This window comes from Bradysia coprophila, chromosome III, assembly GCF_014529535.1.
Source record: "Bradysia coprophila strain Holo2 chromosome III, BU_Bcop_v1, whole genome shotgun sequence".
Lineage (NCBI taxonomy): Eukaryota > Metazoa > Arthropoda > Insecta > Diptera > Sciaridae > Bradysia > Bradysia coprophila.
Genome location: NC_050736.1, coordinates 1793978 through 1811843, shown reverse-complemented (window position 1 = coordinate 1811843; position 17866 = coordinate 1793978). Strand labels below are relative to the sequence as shown.

The window sequence follows — 17866 nt, the reverse complement described above, 5'->3', positions numbered from 1 at the left end:
GGCTTGTGGGGAAAATGTTTAAATTTAATGTGATATCAAGAGTAAGCGAATAAAAAATTCTTTCGAAAGTCAGTGACTTTTCGTTTTAGAACACCTGAACTGTATAGTATAAGACTGAATGAAAATTGATACGATGATATACTTTCACCGTATCATATTTTAATAAATCGTATCATAGTTAGAATAAAATTTTGATCCTTTTGACGAAGTTTACATAGCCACAGGGTATTTCTTTTGATGTTTATATTACATATTTTTTGGGGAGCGTGCTGTAGTGGTGCATATTTCTAGCGTAATTTTAATTTCCATATTCACTGTTAGAAAATCTCTGTAGGAGGGACTGGAAAATGTACATTATGTTAATGACATTGATAGCTATTAGGGGAACATATTTTTTGTGTACAGACATATCTAAAGCAAACAGATATAGCAAAATCCCTTTTTTAATCGAAACAATTTTTTAATTTAAACTGAATAAGTAAATAATGAATGTAATTTATGAACACAAGTGAGAGTAATGCTACAAACGTTATTGCTGAAATTGGGAAATTTGTTTTTTTATTTCATTTTGATTTTGGCAATTATTTTGTTTAAAAGATTAATTTAGGCGGACGGGACAGGTCAGATTCAGCATGAAGGTCCTTATGTGACCTGAAACATGGAATTCGTCAGTTTATATTCTAGTCACCCGATCCGATCAAGCTTCCAACAAAATCTGGTATCAGGTAATCTGACACACAAAGCAAAAATATGACATTCTTAAAGTCTATTTTTCACAAATTCAAATTGCACACACAAACTTAATGCTATAAATGTTTGTTAGTTACAGGGAGCCCACTCGAAATTCGGCCTCCTTTTTAAGGAATAAAGGAGGATATTTTGATAATTTCAGGAGTTTTAAAATATGAGATTTTGGATTAAATTTGATGACTTTCCAAAGTCATGCTAAGGATATATGAAGTAGATTTTTTGGTGTTTCTCAAAGAATATTCTTTGGAAAATATTTTCCGAATTTTTCACAAATATTTTATCGAAGATTTTTCCAAAAAATGTTTACTCTAGATAAGATACCCCTATGTTCGCGCAGTTAGATTTAAAAAAAAATTAGCCTAGTTTCTTACTTTTTTGTCTTTTTTTTATTTTTTTGATTTCATCTTCTTGCTACTTGTAATGCCTGCATTTAAAATCATCTGTGCCTTGGCCACTGATTATTTATTTAATTTACGTTCGCTAACTACAACTGACGAAGTGTTATTACCATCATCAATTAACTTTTCGGCGACTTTTAACTTTAAAGTCTCCTCAGCTATTTCAGCTTCGATGCTTTGAATGTTGGCCTCTTTCTTATGCTTTTCGTTTTTGTCTGACTCGTTTTGTTTCGATTTTGCTAATAACGCCTTTCGCTCTTTTTCTACATCTAAATGTAAAAAAATATCTTTTACGGGCCGACGAGCAGAGGTCTAACAATTTTCGAATAATTGGAAAATCTTCCACTTTATCGTAGAAATACAAAGCATCCTAACTCTATCCGAATAGCCGCAATCGTTTCTTCTAAGAGCTGCTCCTTGAAATTTCGGGAAACACAAATTTATTTACGCTAAATCCTCGCTCAGGATCAGCATTCCTATAGGGATTGCAAACCGAACCCGTTTTGAAAAACCGCGGTTTCGGTTTTTTATGTCAAAAAACCGCGGTTAACCGGTTAACCGCGGTTTTTCGGAACAGCAAAATCTAAAGCAAATTCTTAAACAAGTCTAATTGGTTCCACTACTTTTTAGCGTTTAGAACGTGCTCTTTTATTTAATGCAAACCCTTTTTTTGGGCTTTTTTGCTTTCTTCTTAAAAAAAATGTAATTGAAAATCGTAATGCGGAAAATAGTCGCCTCTTATTATCCCTTATTACGCACAATGGATGCAACTCGGTGAAAAGTCAATGTTAAAGCATCTTCAAAATGTCTTCTCGGGCTTACTTTAAGAATATTTTTGATTTTTTTAAAAGGATCTCCAAATACTCCACAATGTTCAGACCTATCAGGCCCCTTATTTTAACGTATCTTAGTTAGTTCTATTTCACAAAATTTTGAGTCTGAGCACGGAAAACGGAAATTTGTCGTTAAAACGAACTAAGATAATTTATCTTATAATACTATTCACATTTTAAGTTAGCCTTTTCATGTTTACGGAAGCTATTGGTATGAATAACAATTTTCTTTTACAGAGACTGATGGTTGGCGAAATTATCTGCAATTAGCTCAAAACGTTGCTGAAATGATACCAATACACAAAATAAATGCTTAAATTCTCCCAAAAACTAGAGATTTCTGACGCTTCATTGAAAACCCGAAAACCGCGGTTTTCTTGATAAAAAACCGCGGTTTTTTAACGCCCAAAAAGTTACCAGCAGCATCAACATAATCGATGAAAAGAACAATTGAAGCAATAGGGTTTTGCAAGTACCTTTTAGCACTATCTCGATCTCATTTGTTAATTATTTAGGTTTCAGGAGCTTTTTTTGGTGAAGTAAGCGAGGAACGGTTTTGAATATAGATATACAGTCAGAATTAAAATGTTAGAAGTTTTAACTAGAGTGAAACTAAAAATAAGGAGTTTGAGGAGATTAAGGAGGTTTCAGGAGGATTTTTGAAAATCAAGGAGATTTAAGGAATCAAGGAGGAGTGGGCTCCCTGTAGTTAGCTCTGTCATCAACTTAATTATCCATTTTACGAAATTGAAGTGAAGTAAAATTGTGTGCGAGTTCACCTTTTACACAGTTGAAAATTGCGTGATTTTTGCACCGTGTGCCAAATTACCCCTGGCCCAAAATCTCGTCAGTTGCCTCAATTCTTAGAATTCAGGACAGTTTCAAGTTTGCTAAAACCTGAATCTGACCTGAAAAATTTCAGGTTTTCAATTTCAATTGTGGTTTTTGACCTGTTTCGAGCCTTAAGACACCCTCTAAAATCTATGGTTGTGCTTTAAAATTACGTAAGATTCACACAAGCAGATTAACGAAAATCGTATTCCAAAGAAAATAATGAAAACCAAACCAGAAGGAAGGAGAAGTGTAGGTCAACCGAACGCGATGCATTCTCAAAGAATGTAAGTGTCATCGGAGTTACTCGATGGGAATCGTTATCCGCCGATAGGTTCGGTTAGAGAAGCATGTTGGAGAAGACCATAACCCTTAATGGGTTGTGCAGCCGGAAAAGCAAGCAAGTAAGATTCACAGATGCCACTGCATGGAATTTTGATGAAAATTCAGGTATTTACCTCAGACGAAGTCTGATATGAACGAGAAACCTGAGCTGAAAAAGATCAGGTTTTCAATTTCCTTAGGTGCAAGCATGCCCTTCATATCGGTGGATGTATCTGTAGTTGCTTATTGTTATCTGTGATATGTATGAATGAATGAATGTACGGGTGATGTGAATATGGATATGGAATGTATGAAAATGGTAGCTACTGAAATTCTGCTGTTTCTGTCGACAAAAATCAAACTTTTTTACCAAACATATTTTTCGGGAATAATTTTTTCTCGAACCGACTTTACATATAAACCCTGCGCTTATGATGGAGCATCCTGAAATGACAATTTGAAAAACTCGCGATGTTTGTTTAAAACTTGAAATTACAAGAAGTAAATTTGGTACAGGCAATCGGGATATTTAATCTGCTATAAATGCTTGTTCCATAAAATTTGGATAAAAATGTATCCGTGTCTACGAAAATCATCAAGAGGACAAGGGGGTAAACCAAATCGGACTTAATTAATTGAATTAGTTAATTCGCAGACATAAGTCAAATATGGATGATGGGTATCGGCTATCGGCACCTTTCGAAGAGGACCAGATACTTGAAAAAATTGTGAAATTTTGCACGTCTTGCATATCAATCAATTAATTTCTGAATAAATTACTGTTATTGACTTAATAACGACCAAATGACTATAAGCGTACACGACCAAAACCAGCAAATTTATACTTCCAATGTTGATATACCACAAGATACGATGCGATAAAAAAGAAGTGACGATTACGAGAAACGCTTGTTTAATTGATTACAACGACTTTTATTATCTAATCAAATTGAAGCTCCACTTTTTTTTCTAATGATAAAAGCAAAAGGTTTTTTGTTTGGTTAATGTGTATATGTTGTTGGAAAGAAACATTGATTTTATTTGCTTCGAGGTTAGTGTTCTATATTAAAAGCAAAAGTAATTAACTTTTGATATCGTATACGAACGCGGCAAATAATTATGTTTACAAGAGTAATTTAAAATTGCGGTTTTTGTTTGTTGTACTATACCGATCATTAGAACTGCCGACTCTGCTCAATACACATTGTGCTAACTGGCCCATTTCAATTCATTGAAACATAACAATTTCGATAAACTTAATCGGAAAATGTTCCATAAATGCATTATTTTTTTGCATTACCTTTACTTCCTAAGCCTCCGGTGATCAAGTGAACAGCGATCAACAAACATATCCACAGATAATGTCTACTATTTACCACATAGTACTCCTTCATTTTAGCCATTTTATTCCGTTCAGTGAACACTCACAATAACAAAAACACTCAAATTTTAAGTCCACTCAACTTCGGGGACCGCTGATTATCCTCTTTTCTTATTTCATTTCACACCTTAAATTTATGTTACGCTTTCAGCATACACTGGACACGAGATTATCACTACTTTTGTTTACATAGATTTAGTATATTAAAAACACTTCACTGATTGACCGTTCACAAGAAAAGTATCGCAACATTTCATTAAAAAACAAGTTACAAATACGGATCGGATAAAACAACAATCATCGCCATGTTACGATATGAATTGAATGTCTTCTCATTGAGACCGAAATTGGTTGAAAGAAGTGTTTTTTTGTTTATTTCTTTCGTCTCGTTCTGTCTATACGGCTTTGTGTGAGCTAGAATGATGAGAATGTACGTTCTGAACGTTCTGAATTTGATGTTAAAGTGAGTGCGTTTAGAGGAATATTCCAACTGTACCTAAAATTTTGAATAATTGCCAAATACCTAAATACATCGATTACGATTTTTACGACTGTCTGCATCCGCAACTTAGTTTTGGAATTAAAAGTTCCATCGATTCCATTTCATTACACTTTATTGACTATGTTAAAAGAGTAATATTGTCAATATTAAATTTAAATAACTTTCTCCCCTTGTTTACAACTTTTGTATACAAAACTTGTGGTAAGTATCAACTTTCGATGTTGGTATAAAAAAAATAGTATGAACGACTCAGGGCGAAAGTAAAAAAATCCAGACTGCGCGATGCAGCCCTTGCCTTCGGACTGGGACGCATTTTTTTACTTTCGCCCCTCTTCATTCAATGTACTATTGAATTTACCTCCACCCGTTGCCTTCTTCATTAAAGGGCATAATTTGTAAATAAATTTCTCTGTTTCAGGACCTAAAGTCTCGACAGCAAGCGGAGTTAACAAATAATTTTGTTTTAAAGAAATGTAATGATTATGCATATGTCTCTCTGTTGATTTTTCAGCAATGAACCGTGCTTTCTTTGATGAAAATTTAATATATGATGCAACCATGGTATCCCGGATGGTTACATCGCACAAGAGTGTTCTACTATGACTACATGCTTTGAAATTAAGTCACTGTTGAATTTCGTTTCATTGAAGTCAATAAATCAACGGCTGCAACATTCGCTAAAAACATTAAAACTGTGAGTTTGTCATGCGTGTTCTTTTCACGTCTGATAATTCCACGTTCTCGATTCCCAAAGAATTCCAATCGTCTTTCTCGGTCATTAGATTCATTTGTTTGAAAGAATCAATGTATACAGTTTGAATGATTTTGGATAGAGGCCATTCACGCTTCCAGGGCGGGAAGATGTTACACAAAAACGTTCACTTCATAAATTTCTATGCAATTTGTCATTATTGGCGTGTGTTCTTTTAAATCCCATCATCCACCACCAGTAAAAGATCAAAGTCATTGCGACAGCACCACATTGACTGATGATGTGAGAAAATAGGGAAAATAACCACTACACGACCCCAGTTTTCCTGGATAACTGGGAATCGTAAATCTTTATTAGTATGTTTTGTAAGTAATGACAAATTTATAATCCAAGTTGAATAGAAAGTTGTAAATGATTTAAGATGCCGACATAATATTGTTGCATTTCTTCTATCGCTAACATCGAGTGGATCGTACAGCTTCGTCGAAGATCATACTCAATCCTTGCATCCACCTAGCTGAACATTCCAACAAAAAAAAATGTTTTCAAGTTGACTTTTCGAACAATATGTATGTCTAAATTGTCAAGATTTGTGTTTCACCCGCCTTCGTAAGTGTCTTAACCTGTTATTTCAGAACCTTGCGCATAATCGCTCAGGTCTCAGGAAGGTGTTTTCAATCAAGGTTCTGAAAGAACAATTGCGTCAACGGCTGCGAAGTTTTTATGTAAAATGGAACTTAACAAAAAAAAATTCTGAATTTTGGAGAAAAATATTTTCTTTAAGTTGATTTTTCACACTATGTGTTTATAAAATTTGGTGTCACCCGCCTTCGTGGTTGTCTTAACCTGTTTTTTCAGAACTTTGTTTTAAATTTTTAATGAAGGAATTAAACGCACTTGAAATCAAACAACATCATTATTGATCAATGGTACCAACATTAAAGGAAAATATGGAGGAAGAAACTTCAACACGCCATGTTGCCTTTCCCCTTCTTTTTAATTTTTTTGTCTACGAAACAGGACGGTTTCGCATATTTGAAAGCGTTTTTAAAAGGTGATTTTTTGTTTATATTCTATGAAAATCGGTTTTAAATCAAGCATTAATGCCAGAGATTCATGTGCACTTGATCGTTTCTCAATAACTGTTCCCTTTGAAGCTAATTTATTAACCACATGGGCTGAATGAATCATTGAGGTTATGTTTAACAAGTGCATTTTATCATTCCACAGAACGACAGCCGCATAATGTCAGCTTCAACTGCAACTATTCGTACGAGAAAGTTCATGACTAACCGTCTGCTATGCCGTAAGCAAATGGTATGCGATGTTCTACATCCCGGTTTGTCGTCTGTCAAAAAAACTGAAATCCGCGAGAAACTGGCCGCTATGTACAAAGTGACACCGGATGTTGTCTTTGTATTCGGGTTCAGAACAAATTTCGGTGGTGGACGTTCAACGGGATTCGCTTTGATCTACGATACATTGGATCTTGCAAAGAAATTCGAACCAAAACATCGATTGGCTCGCCATGGTTTGTACTCTAAAGTGAAACAGACACGCAAACAACGTAAAGAACGTCGCAACAGAATGAAGAAGGTCCGTGGTACCAAGAAAGCAAAGGTCGGCCAAGCTGTTAAGAAATAATCGCATTGAAATTTCTGGGTTATTTTCATACATTTTTGTTGGTACATTGGTTTTGAAAATGTAGAAATTCCATTCAATAAAAGTGTATTCCACGGAAGTGACACCATACATCCTTTCTCTTATTTGTTGCAGCAGTTGAAGCATTGAAATAGAAAAAAGGAACGGAGGATTGTAACAAGTAAGAATTGGCTTCCTGGTAATTTCGTCTATTTTAGCGAAGACTGAGGTTGAGTAGAGGACAATTTAAAAACCATGATAAGAAAGTCCGAAGGTTTGATATGAAGTGCGTAGGGCGGAAAGCTTCCTGGTATGAATGTCTAAATGACAGATCGAGGATCTTTCAACAAATGATTACAAAGTTTAATGCGTGAGAGATCCCTGAGGATTCCTACTTGAGAGAGAAAGTTTACTTGCAATTGTAATATTACGATACGATCGGAATGGTCGGTCTCTTATTGAGATTGGGGCATCAGGGTTTTAGGTTTATATTGTGAATCACATTAAATTTTAGAAAAAATTATTGGTTGAAACTTTGAAGCCATTTTCCCTAGCCATTTTCAATTGATTTTTCATAAAAGTGGTGTCATTCAAAGCTACATTCAAGTACTTCTGATTTCAGTCGGCCGTCCGTGATCCATGTTGAGTAACCTGAGATATGGCCTTTTTTGTATTTTTAATAAATAATTATTCATTATCACTTCTTTTTACACTTTCTACACATGGCCTGGAAAAGTTTTTAAGGATTTTAAAGCTTTCTTGTGACAAAACTATTTTATTGGTCCTGTTCCAGGATGAAATTTATTTTCAGTCTGTTTATGGAGTAGCCCATCTGTAATGTCGAATCCTGACGTTTTCAGAACTTCTTTGTCCTAGACACTAGACATTTCTTACTTCTTTGGCCACTTTTTCGGCTAACATTTGGACTAACAAGTTTGAAGTCACCAGAGGTCAGTTCTTAAATATAATTTACGTCTTCATGGTCTACTGTCTTCCTAATCCCCCATAAAATGCAGAACTACAGGGAATTCTGACGGTTTATCTGGTGACCTCCTAGTTTTTTTTCTGTTACCTTAGCCCATCGAGAGAATTCAGAAAGGAACCACAATCTAGGATTGGGAAGACAGTGGACCATGAAGACGTCCATACAAATTCTGTCATTAGACCACACCTTATGTATAGTTTCATTGCATAGGAAGGACATTATATCATACTTTTTTAATTTGTATCAAAGTGTAAGAGTCCTCTCTCATCGTTCCACATTCGCATCACTACTTACTTCGCATCTACTCTGATTAAATTTCAATGAAACAAAACAATAGAAAACTCGTACGAGTGAATTCACACCAGTCGTTGTATTTATGGTATTTATGGTTGATTAAAAATCTTCCGTCAATTTACAAGACAACACAAAAGGTAATCAGACATCATTCGGTCTAACTTTCGATGGCTTGTTCCAAAGGTGGGGACTAGTTTAAACTTGTTTCGCTGTCTGCTGTCGAAAAGAGAAGAAATCGTAAACAAAATTTGTTATATGTTTCGTCACCGTAATTTTCATACAAACAACACTACAATAAAAAATGTTCGCCTTCTCCTGTCCTTCATTCCCTTTTTCCTCAATAGATTAAAAAAAATTTTGAACACTTTGACCAACACATATGGAGCATCATTGGACAGGTGATGATGAGCATATTTTATGGAATGTAATAATATAGAACGGCGTTATGCACCAACCCTACTTAAACGAGCCGTCAGAACAGTCGGAGCGTTTGCTGCGACTGAGCCCCGTACAAACCCGTACATCTATTGCGTACGTGACCCTAGTTCGTCCGTCGCCCTACTCTTACCGTAAGCCTACTGCGCCCGTAAACGTCGGTAAAGTAAAATTCTTATGAAATGTGTACGTCTTAAAAATTGCGCATAGCGCAATTACGAAGCCCCGTACGACGTTCCTTTCAAATGTAACACAAATTTCGAATTGACCTAAAATTAAGTAAGTATCATTTTCACCGATTTATATTGATTTTACAAAAATTCAAAATGGCGGCCGACGGCCATTTTGTTAGGAGGTGGAAAGTAGTACGGCTGCTTTACATTCGTTAGTACCTTTCAAACAAAAAAAATTTGAAATTCGGTCAAAGTTTACTCGAGATATTACCAAAAAACACCACCTTCACTGTACGGCCGAGTAGCGACATATAAGCTCACTCCAAGAGACCTAGCTCACGCTCCGGTGAATTGAATTTCATAAACTTTTTTTTCCCTGATTGGTACGGTCAATACCTATATAATAAAGCAAAATCCATCTAAATACGTTCAAATTTGGCCAACCTACCAGCAAAAACGGCTTGCCGCCCTGTACCTAGTTCACACCAAGGGGTCTAACTCACGAGTCGGTCATCCAATTTTCATAAACTTTTTTATCTACCTAGGTGAAATAATAGCAGTGAAAAAGTGCTATTATTTCGCCGTCGGTAGATAAAATAGCGTATTCACCTCTGTCCAAATGTTTATTTAGACACTTGGGGTTATACCATTCGCCTTCGGCTCATGCAATAACTCCCCAAGTGTCTAAATAAACATGTGGACAGAGGTGAATAATCTACTATTTTTGTCGATCGGTATTGTAAATACCTTTCATTTGACGTATCACTTACAAGTGTAGTGCTTAAATGTCTGGAGATATCGTCGAAAAACAGTTAGGCACTTATTGGGCCCCAGCTCCGGAAGGGTCGACCCAAAATCGCCCATCTTCGAACTTAGCCTCACTATTTTGACTATCTTTCAGAAAAAAAAAATTTTGAAATCGGATTTGATTTACTCAAGATATTGACGTGACAGACGGACGGACGGACGGACAAAATTTTTATTGCGAATTCGTTATCTATGAACATAGGCAAACACTTTGCCCTTACCGTCTGCTTCGAATTCCATCAATTACACACGGCATCGTAATCCTATAAGCCTCTTCGTACTTCGTACGGGGCTAAAAAGATCCAAATGATACACATCAGGATACCCATGAAATTTCAGGATCCAAAAAATAAGTACGGTAACAATAGAATTGTGTTACTAACTTCTCATATAAAAGTCAGACAACTAACTTGTTTTATCTACCTAGGTGAAATAATAGCAGTGAAAAAGTGCTATTATTTCGCCGTCGGTAGATAAAATAGCGTATTCACCTCTGTCCAAATGTTTATTTAGACACTTGGGGTTATAACATTCGCCTTTGGCTCATGCAATAACTCCCTACTGTCTAAATAAACATGTGGACAGAGGTGAATAATCTACTATTATACGAATTAGTTCTACAAACTTGTAGGGCGAGAAAAAGACTCTATTTAGTTGTAAAACTACTTAAATCACTATTATAACATTTCATTCATAATAATACTTCATTTATCACAATAACTTTTAAATAATTTCAAATTTTCACTATTCCGAATTTCATTGGTATTTCATATAATGCATAATTTCAGTTCATCGAACATAAGGTTTTTTGGGTTGAGCTTTTACGGAACAGTAAGAGTCGAGGGTCGTCATGGTTGCGCACTTCCTTCATAGACTCTTATAGATTGGACCGAAAAAATTCACCTTTTAGCCATCTTTTTGCAAACATAGTCACAGTTCGCATTTAAACTTAAGAGCAGTGTACCCTTCGCAAATTTGTAGCCTACATTTAGGCGGAAAATATTCGTTTTTTGATGATTTTTCTGAACCAAAATCTTTCTTTGAAAAAGTAAAACCATTAAAGTACGCAAAAATGTGTTACTTTTGAAGCAAAAATTAAAGGAACTTACCCCACTTGGAGAAACCTGTTCAGAATACATAAATTGACACAATCTGCAAAAGTTTCTTCAAGTTAGATAAGTTGAAGCATTCTACAGTTTTAATTGTTCCACATCGTTCTACATATTGCCAACAAAAGAAGCGTAAAGAGTGTCGTTTCACTCACACGTACGTGTAGAATTGAAGAAACGTAAAGACAAACGCTACTTCTATTTGGTGGAATACGTGTGGAACAAAAAAAATAAAAATAAAAGAAACAAACGAAACAAACGAAACCCACCAAAACTACATTCTTATGATGAGATCAGTTTAAGAATGCAACTTTAAACTTTTGTTCTACAGAATAATAATTTACATCAATTAAAAATAAATTATTTATACTTCACACGGTCTATTGAAGTTTTTTTTATAATTTTTCTTCTGTCTTAAGAGGCATTGGTTCTTTGCTGAAAAGCACACATTAGGGCGTTTTTAAACACTGGATCTTAGTTTACTTTTGATAATATCTTTCCATCAGAATTCTTTTTGAAAAATGTACGACCGCAATTCCGACCACGAATGTGGTAGCTTTCAACAGAAAATAGATTGGGCTGTGGCAGTTTGAATAGCTCTGAGAAAACTGAGCAGTGAAACTTCATTAAACAGCTCACTTTTCTCGAAACTGGTTAAACGACTACAAGCAAAACTAATTTTTATTTAAAGCTAACACATTCGTGGTCGGAATTTCGGTAGTATATTTTAAAAAAAGGATTCCGATGAAAAGATATCATCTAATATAAAATACAAGGCACACAAATGTAGGCTACAATTTTAGCTAAGTACCGGTTCGATTATTTTTTCAAATTTAGACATCATATTTATCGGTCTAAAGTGTTCACATTTCGAAGCAGAAGCAATTTTTTAAACTATAACAATCATGGAGTTCTTCCAACAATCAGAGAAAACACCCGTGGTCACCACTTTATTGTTTCGCCGAGACCATTTGAACCGTATATATTGTACTACGGTAAGGCACATAAAATTGACTATTGAAAATTCCAACTTCGCAAATTTTCAAAAGTGCCCTTCTGAAGATTAATACGTATACAGAGTAAAATTAAGTTGATGGGGAATTGCGCAAGAAGTAATAGTTACTTACATGCTACATGCGTCGAAAACCGTACTTTTCATGTTTCAAGCACTACTTTCGACGCCGTTAGCATGTAAAATCCATTACATAAATCGAGATAAAAAATGAAGTCTCGTTTTCGTGTGTTTATTGACCTCGGCTTCGCCTCGGATCAACAAAATTCACAAGAAAACTCTACTTTTCATCTTTTTATCCCTAGTCATGTAAAATACTATTACGTATCTGTTGTGGACGGTATATTTTAGGCAATTTCGCGAGTAGCCCGAACGAAGTGAGAGCGACAAGCGAAAGTACCTAGAGAAGAAGAATATTTATTGCCTACTAGGTTGCTTACATACACAGCATATCTATCGGTTATACAGATATTAGAATTGCTAACAATAAGTTGAATTTAGATTTTTTTTCTTTAAATTAATTATAAATGTGGTTATGGACTATATGAACCGCCCACAACAAATGAGTATACACTTTTCATGCTGAGGGCCTAAATTACAAGGCATGAAAACGTCGCATCAATTTCTTAACAAATTTCGATTGTTAATTTGAAAATGTGTTTTTTCGACGGAAACGCGTTTTTTTGAATGTGTGTGCAATTCTGGGGAAAATGTTTAGTTTTTTAGTGTTGACTAATTATAACTAATCACTGATAAGATTAATGTACTAAATTTGACAAGTCTTTATGAATTAAATACAGCTGAAAAAATTAACTGGAATCAGCTTCTGAAGTTTAACAATAGAAAATGAAAATGAAATTGATCAAAAAAACATTTAGAAAAGTGTCAGTCAAGGGACCAGAAGATGGGACCTAGTTAATATGCTACTTGCACGAGTTGTCAAAACTATTTTATTCGGATTATTCAGGTCCTAAAACCCACGAATACAAATAGATACCAGATACCATAATATGAGTAATGTATTACATATAAACGATCGCACTAGTCTGACGTCAGACTTTCCTCATAAAATAATTTTCTTAATAGTATATTACTTCCGAGGTTCCAAGTTGTGTATTTGATAAGTGGGGTGTTACAGCCCGACCCGAAGGGGAGGGCTGTATTCCCCACTTGTCAAATAACAACTTGAAACCTCGTAAGTACAATGCTTTACGTGATTAGGCAATGTAAATGAAAATGAAACATGCCGTAACACGTAAATGAATTTAAATAAATCGGAAGGGATATTTTGATAATGTGTAATGGTAAATGTTGTTTACTTTTACATCAACTTTCATTCAAAAATGGTTTAAAGTGATTTCATGATTTTGCAGGTAGCCTATTAGAATATATCAAAATATAATTCGAGTATCAACCGTATCAACTGTTTCTATTTCTATTTAAAACAATTTTTTTTTGAATTAATAACAAAAAGGTGCACCCATTTCATATCTACCATCAGAGGTATCCATTCTTATAATGAGTGAGTTTATCATGGTGAAACTTACACGTTTGATGATATTTCATTTATACCACCATGTGGAATGCAAAAGAAATTGCAAAATCGAGGTTCACGTACGTCTGTTCTGTCTCTGTCAAATTAAATTTGGTTTCGAAAGGAGCTTGGAGTTTTCGGGAGACATTTTTCAATTTTTTTAAAAAAGATTCGCGTTTATTTTGTGAGTCTTTTGGTTTATCCGGCAATATTGACTATTGCACAACACATTTCAATAATTGGTGAGTCCATAATTTCATTACTTTTGTTTAAATTCCAATTCTTTCGATCGGGACCGTCTTGTACACGTGGTTCGTAAAAATGTCCGCAATTGGTTTTTCTTCTCATTATTCGTTGCGGTTGAAAATGTGATTTGTTGCGACAATTTTTAATTTATTTTGATTTATTATCGATCCGGACAGCTAAATAAAAATTTAATTTCGCTCCGTCATCAAGCATTTACGTATATCGTATAGATATCGTATATCGTCCTGGCGAAGAAACAAGCCACCGCGCCATTTTAAAGTTTTCTATGCAAGCCGCAAGGTTTCCATGTAAATTTTATTCTCATTAATTTTTGGTAAAGACATCAACGATAATTAATTGTTTAAAATTATGTCAGTCCACATTTTGCGGCGTCGATTGGAATCGCGTAACCACCGTAACCACGGAATGTGTGAACAGATGTTCCATAAATTTATTGAAATGAATACGTAACCACCATCCCATGTACTATATATTCTGCTTGAGCGAAGAAAATTTACATGAAGTGAGTGATGTAAATGTTATCTCTTAGTTAATGGTACCGTATTGCGAACCACACCACCGAGAAAGTACTCTTAATCCATAGATTATTTTCAGCATTATTGTTCGTTTATTTTGTTAATGACAGTTTATGGTAAAGATATTTGGGGCTTACTTTGGAGCGTTGAATTATAAATTCAGCGTCAAACAAATTTTTCTTTCCTAGAAATAGGTCATCGTTTGGCCAAATCATGAGCTCTGTGACAAGCATTTCGATTTCATCGAATTCTATTCGTCCTAGCATTTTCTTGCATTTTCCTTCGTATTTGATGAGAACGATCGATTGGCCCTGCTATTTTCTTTAAAGAAATTCCCTTTATGCTGCAATTGTTTTAACACAAGTTCCCGATTTTCCGTCAGAAAATGTCTTCAAGCACCTGTTATAAGTGCCAGCGACCTGGTCATTTCGCAAGGGAATGTCCCCAAGATGGTGGTGGCGGTGGCCGACGTGAAGGAGGTGGACGAGATGGTGGCGGCGGTGGACGTCGTGGTGACTATGGCCGTAACCGTGAAAAGTGTTACAAATGTAACCAGATCGGCCATTTCGCTCGCGAATGCAAGGAAGATGCTGATCGCTGTTATCGTTGCAATGGTAGGTGTTGTGCTAAAAATTTCACTTTGTCCTGTAACAGTTACTGACCCGAAAGCCATAAGACTCACTGCTTTCCCATGATGTAAACTAAAGGAAAAGCCATTCGACTGACATCGTTAACATCGGAAAAAATTTGTTTATTTTCTAGGGACTGGTCACATTGCTCGTGACTGCAGCCAGTCGCCGGACGAACCGTCTTGCTATACATGCAACCGAACCGGTCATTTGGCACGTAACTGTCCAGACGCTCCGAGTCGTGGTGGAGAACGTGACCGCGGAGATCGCGGTGATCGTGGAGATCGCGACAATGATCGAAACATGTCTTGTTACACTTGTAACAAGAGCGGTCACATTTCACGCAACTGTCCAGATGGCGCCAAGTAAATTAAAATTTCTGTTCTGTCTGATCGAATTTGCTCGACTAACGATTTGAAATGTTTTTTTGTTCGCAGGTCTTGCTACAACTGTGGCAACAAGGGACATCTCAGTCGTGAATGTACCCAGAATGGTGGCCGAAATTAAGAAGTAAACATTCATAATGCCAGCATTATAACCATTTTTCGTAAAACAAAAATAATAAAAAAAAGAAAAAACAAAAACAAATCGTAAATTAAACGGAGCAACAAATTGGCATGACCGATATCACATTGGTTCTCTTCGTTGAGTAATATTTATTTCATCTTCCCAGTTTGTTCACATTCAAATTGCTGTTCCGTTTAATTTATTTTGCATTGTATGTGTTCAACATACACCGTAACATTTAAAAAAAAAATGGGGAAAAAAATTGAAGAATTGGAGATAGTTTAAGTTTATCGATTAGGGCTTTTTATTTTAATGGAAACGAGAAGAGAATGATTTATTACACTCACTCGCCATCTAAAATGTACTAACCTGTTGGATTGAATTTATTAAAACAATTTTGTACATTTCGGTGGTTGGTAAATTTGTTTTTTATAGTTGCAGCGCAGACATAATGATTGTTACTTAAAAAATTATTTTTTTTTTGCATTGATTAATTAAATAGAAGACAGAGGGAGATGTAATTATGAAAAAAATATCTAACGACGATAGTACGGTGAAAACAAACAAAAAATGATAACGAAAAAAGTAATAGATGGGAAAAGATAAATAATTGTTTGGTGGTTTTTTAAATAAGACTGATGCGTAGCTCAACTCAATACAAAACAAACAAAAAATAGTGTAGACACGGAATTGTATCTACTCCGAGACCTACTCTCATTTAAAAACTTTTTTAATAGAGGAAAAAATAATAATTTTTTTTGTAATTTTACTTTTTTAAATCAATCAAGAATCGATTTCAAAATCATTTTTTTAAACATTAGTCTTGTTTGAACATCAAATCAACACAAAAAAGAAAAGTAAAAAAAAACATTTTTTGTTCATTAAAAAATATAAAATAAATTCCAATAAATTTGTCGTTTAGTTTAATTAATTCCAAGAACGCAGTCCTGCCTTTTGAAATTGAAAAGCTAATGAAAAAAATTTACAACAAAAGAAAACCAATTTTTTATCGAATTTTCATATGCATTTTAGAAAAAAATACACTTCTGAGTCTAAGACACACTTTCTCATTACATAAATTTTTGATTCAATATTTTTATACTAAGCCAACGAACCGCAACTTGTTTGCAATTCGTAAAACTTTTTTCATTTCGACTCCGATGTGATTTTCTTGGAAATATTTTTTTAATTTTGTTTTTAAATATACTTTTGGTGGCGCAAAGAAAAGAACATTTTGATGGAAAGTATGAAGAGAGAAAAACACATCGATTTAAAACTAATTAAACTTTTGAATTTCAATCATCGACAGATCATATTTTAACATGTTTGTTGAATTTTTAAAAACGAAAAGACCGTGGTTAAAAGTGGAAGAAATTTATTGAGAGTACACTCGAACACACAACACACAAGAAATGCTTAAGATTTTAAAAGTTTTTTTAACTGATGAAAGAATAATGAAAACAAGATGAAGTAAAAAAACAAAACATTAAAAATGACATTAAAAATTCAAAAATGTGATCCTTATCTTATTATATTCCTAATGAACAAAAAGTATAAAAAATGTAACGATTTGTGGGGAGACAAAAATAAAACAAAAAAATCTCAATTCTGAAAAAAAGCTGTTTTAATTGAAAAGTTATCGATCCGTTACGAACGGAGAACGTATCTGATAATCCTAAATATTTTAAATCAGTTAGTATTTGACACGCTTACTCAAAAATTAGTCTTCGTCTACGCTATTTCCACTTGAGTTGAGTTAGTTACCTTGGTTCATCCTTGGTATATAAGTCAAAGTAATGCAAGTAGTGGCCTCACCACTGACAAAGTTCATCGTACACAAAGTGCCGGAGGCAGAGTGCGAATGTGAATGAGTGTGCTTGACGAGAGGAAGCGCACAATTGTTCTCTGGTGTACAATGAACCGAGTCTAGGAGAGAGAAAAGGGAGGATTAGGACTTGATCATTCGTGATCATTCAAGTCAAAGTCCTCACGTTCAAATAATCTCATGGGTGAGCCCACAGGGGCAAGCTTGTTATTGCGAAAGTCAAGTCAAGTCAAGTCTACGCTATTTCCACTTTCGATCATCCATTGTATTGGGATGTGTTGAGAATCAAAGGAATCAACACAAGGCACTTTATTTTTGCGGTTACGCTCGTAAATGGAGAGTTATGTCAGAGTTTTTATCTGTTTTTGTATGACGTAAGTTAAGATAGTTCTCCTTTTCATT

The 17866-nt window shown here is 34.8% G+C and overlaps 3 protein-coding genes across 4 annotated transcripts in view; 2 read left to right on the top strand and 1 right to left on the bottom strand.

Moving 5' to 3' along the window:
* LOC119075434 (netrin receptor DCC) overlaps window positions 1-4852 on the bottom strand; it is a 57081-nt gene extending 52229 nt beyond the window's left edge. Inside the window, exon 1 of one of the 2 annotated variants that reach the window (XM_037181876.1) lies at window positions 4437-4852. In XM_037181876.1, coding sequence (XP_037037771.1) covers window positions 4437-4539 — 103 coding nt within the window. In that variant the 5' untranslated portion in view covers window positions 4540-4852. The remainder of the gene's footprint in view (window positions 1-4436) is intronic. The other variant, XM_037181884.1, reaches the window with a different exon arrangement.
* A 1829-nt stretch (window positions 4853-6681) lies between these two features.
* On the top strand, window positions 6682-7483 carry LOC119078126 (40S ribosomal protein S24). The gene is made up of 2 exons (XM_037185593.1): window positions 6682-6785; window positions 6962-7483. The coding sequence occupies exon 2, from the start codon at window positions 6977-6979 to the stop codon at window positions 7373-7375; it is 399 nt and encodes a 132-aa protein (XP_037041488.1). The 5' UTR covers window positions 6682-6785; window positions 6962-6976; the 3' UTR covers window positions 7376-7483.
* A 6191-nt stretch (window positions 7484-13674) lies between these two features.
* Window positions 13675-16043, top strand: LOC119077969 (CCHC-type zinc finger protein CG3800). Its single transcript, XM_037185354.1, has 4 exons — window positions 13675-13963; window positions 14886-15117; window positions 15266-15497; window positions 15570-16043. Exons 2-4 carry the CDS (start codon window positions 14889-14891, stop codon window positions 15637-15639), a joined length of 531 nt encoding a protein of 176 aa, XP_037041249.1. The 5' UTR covers window positions 13675-13963; window positions 14886-14888; the 3' UTR covers window positions 15640-16043.
* Window positions 16044-17866: the final 1823 nt, after the last annotated feature.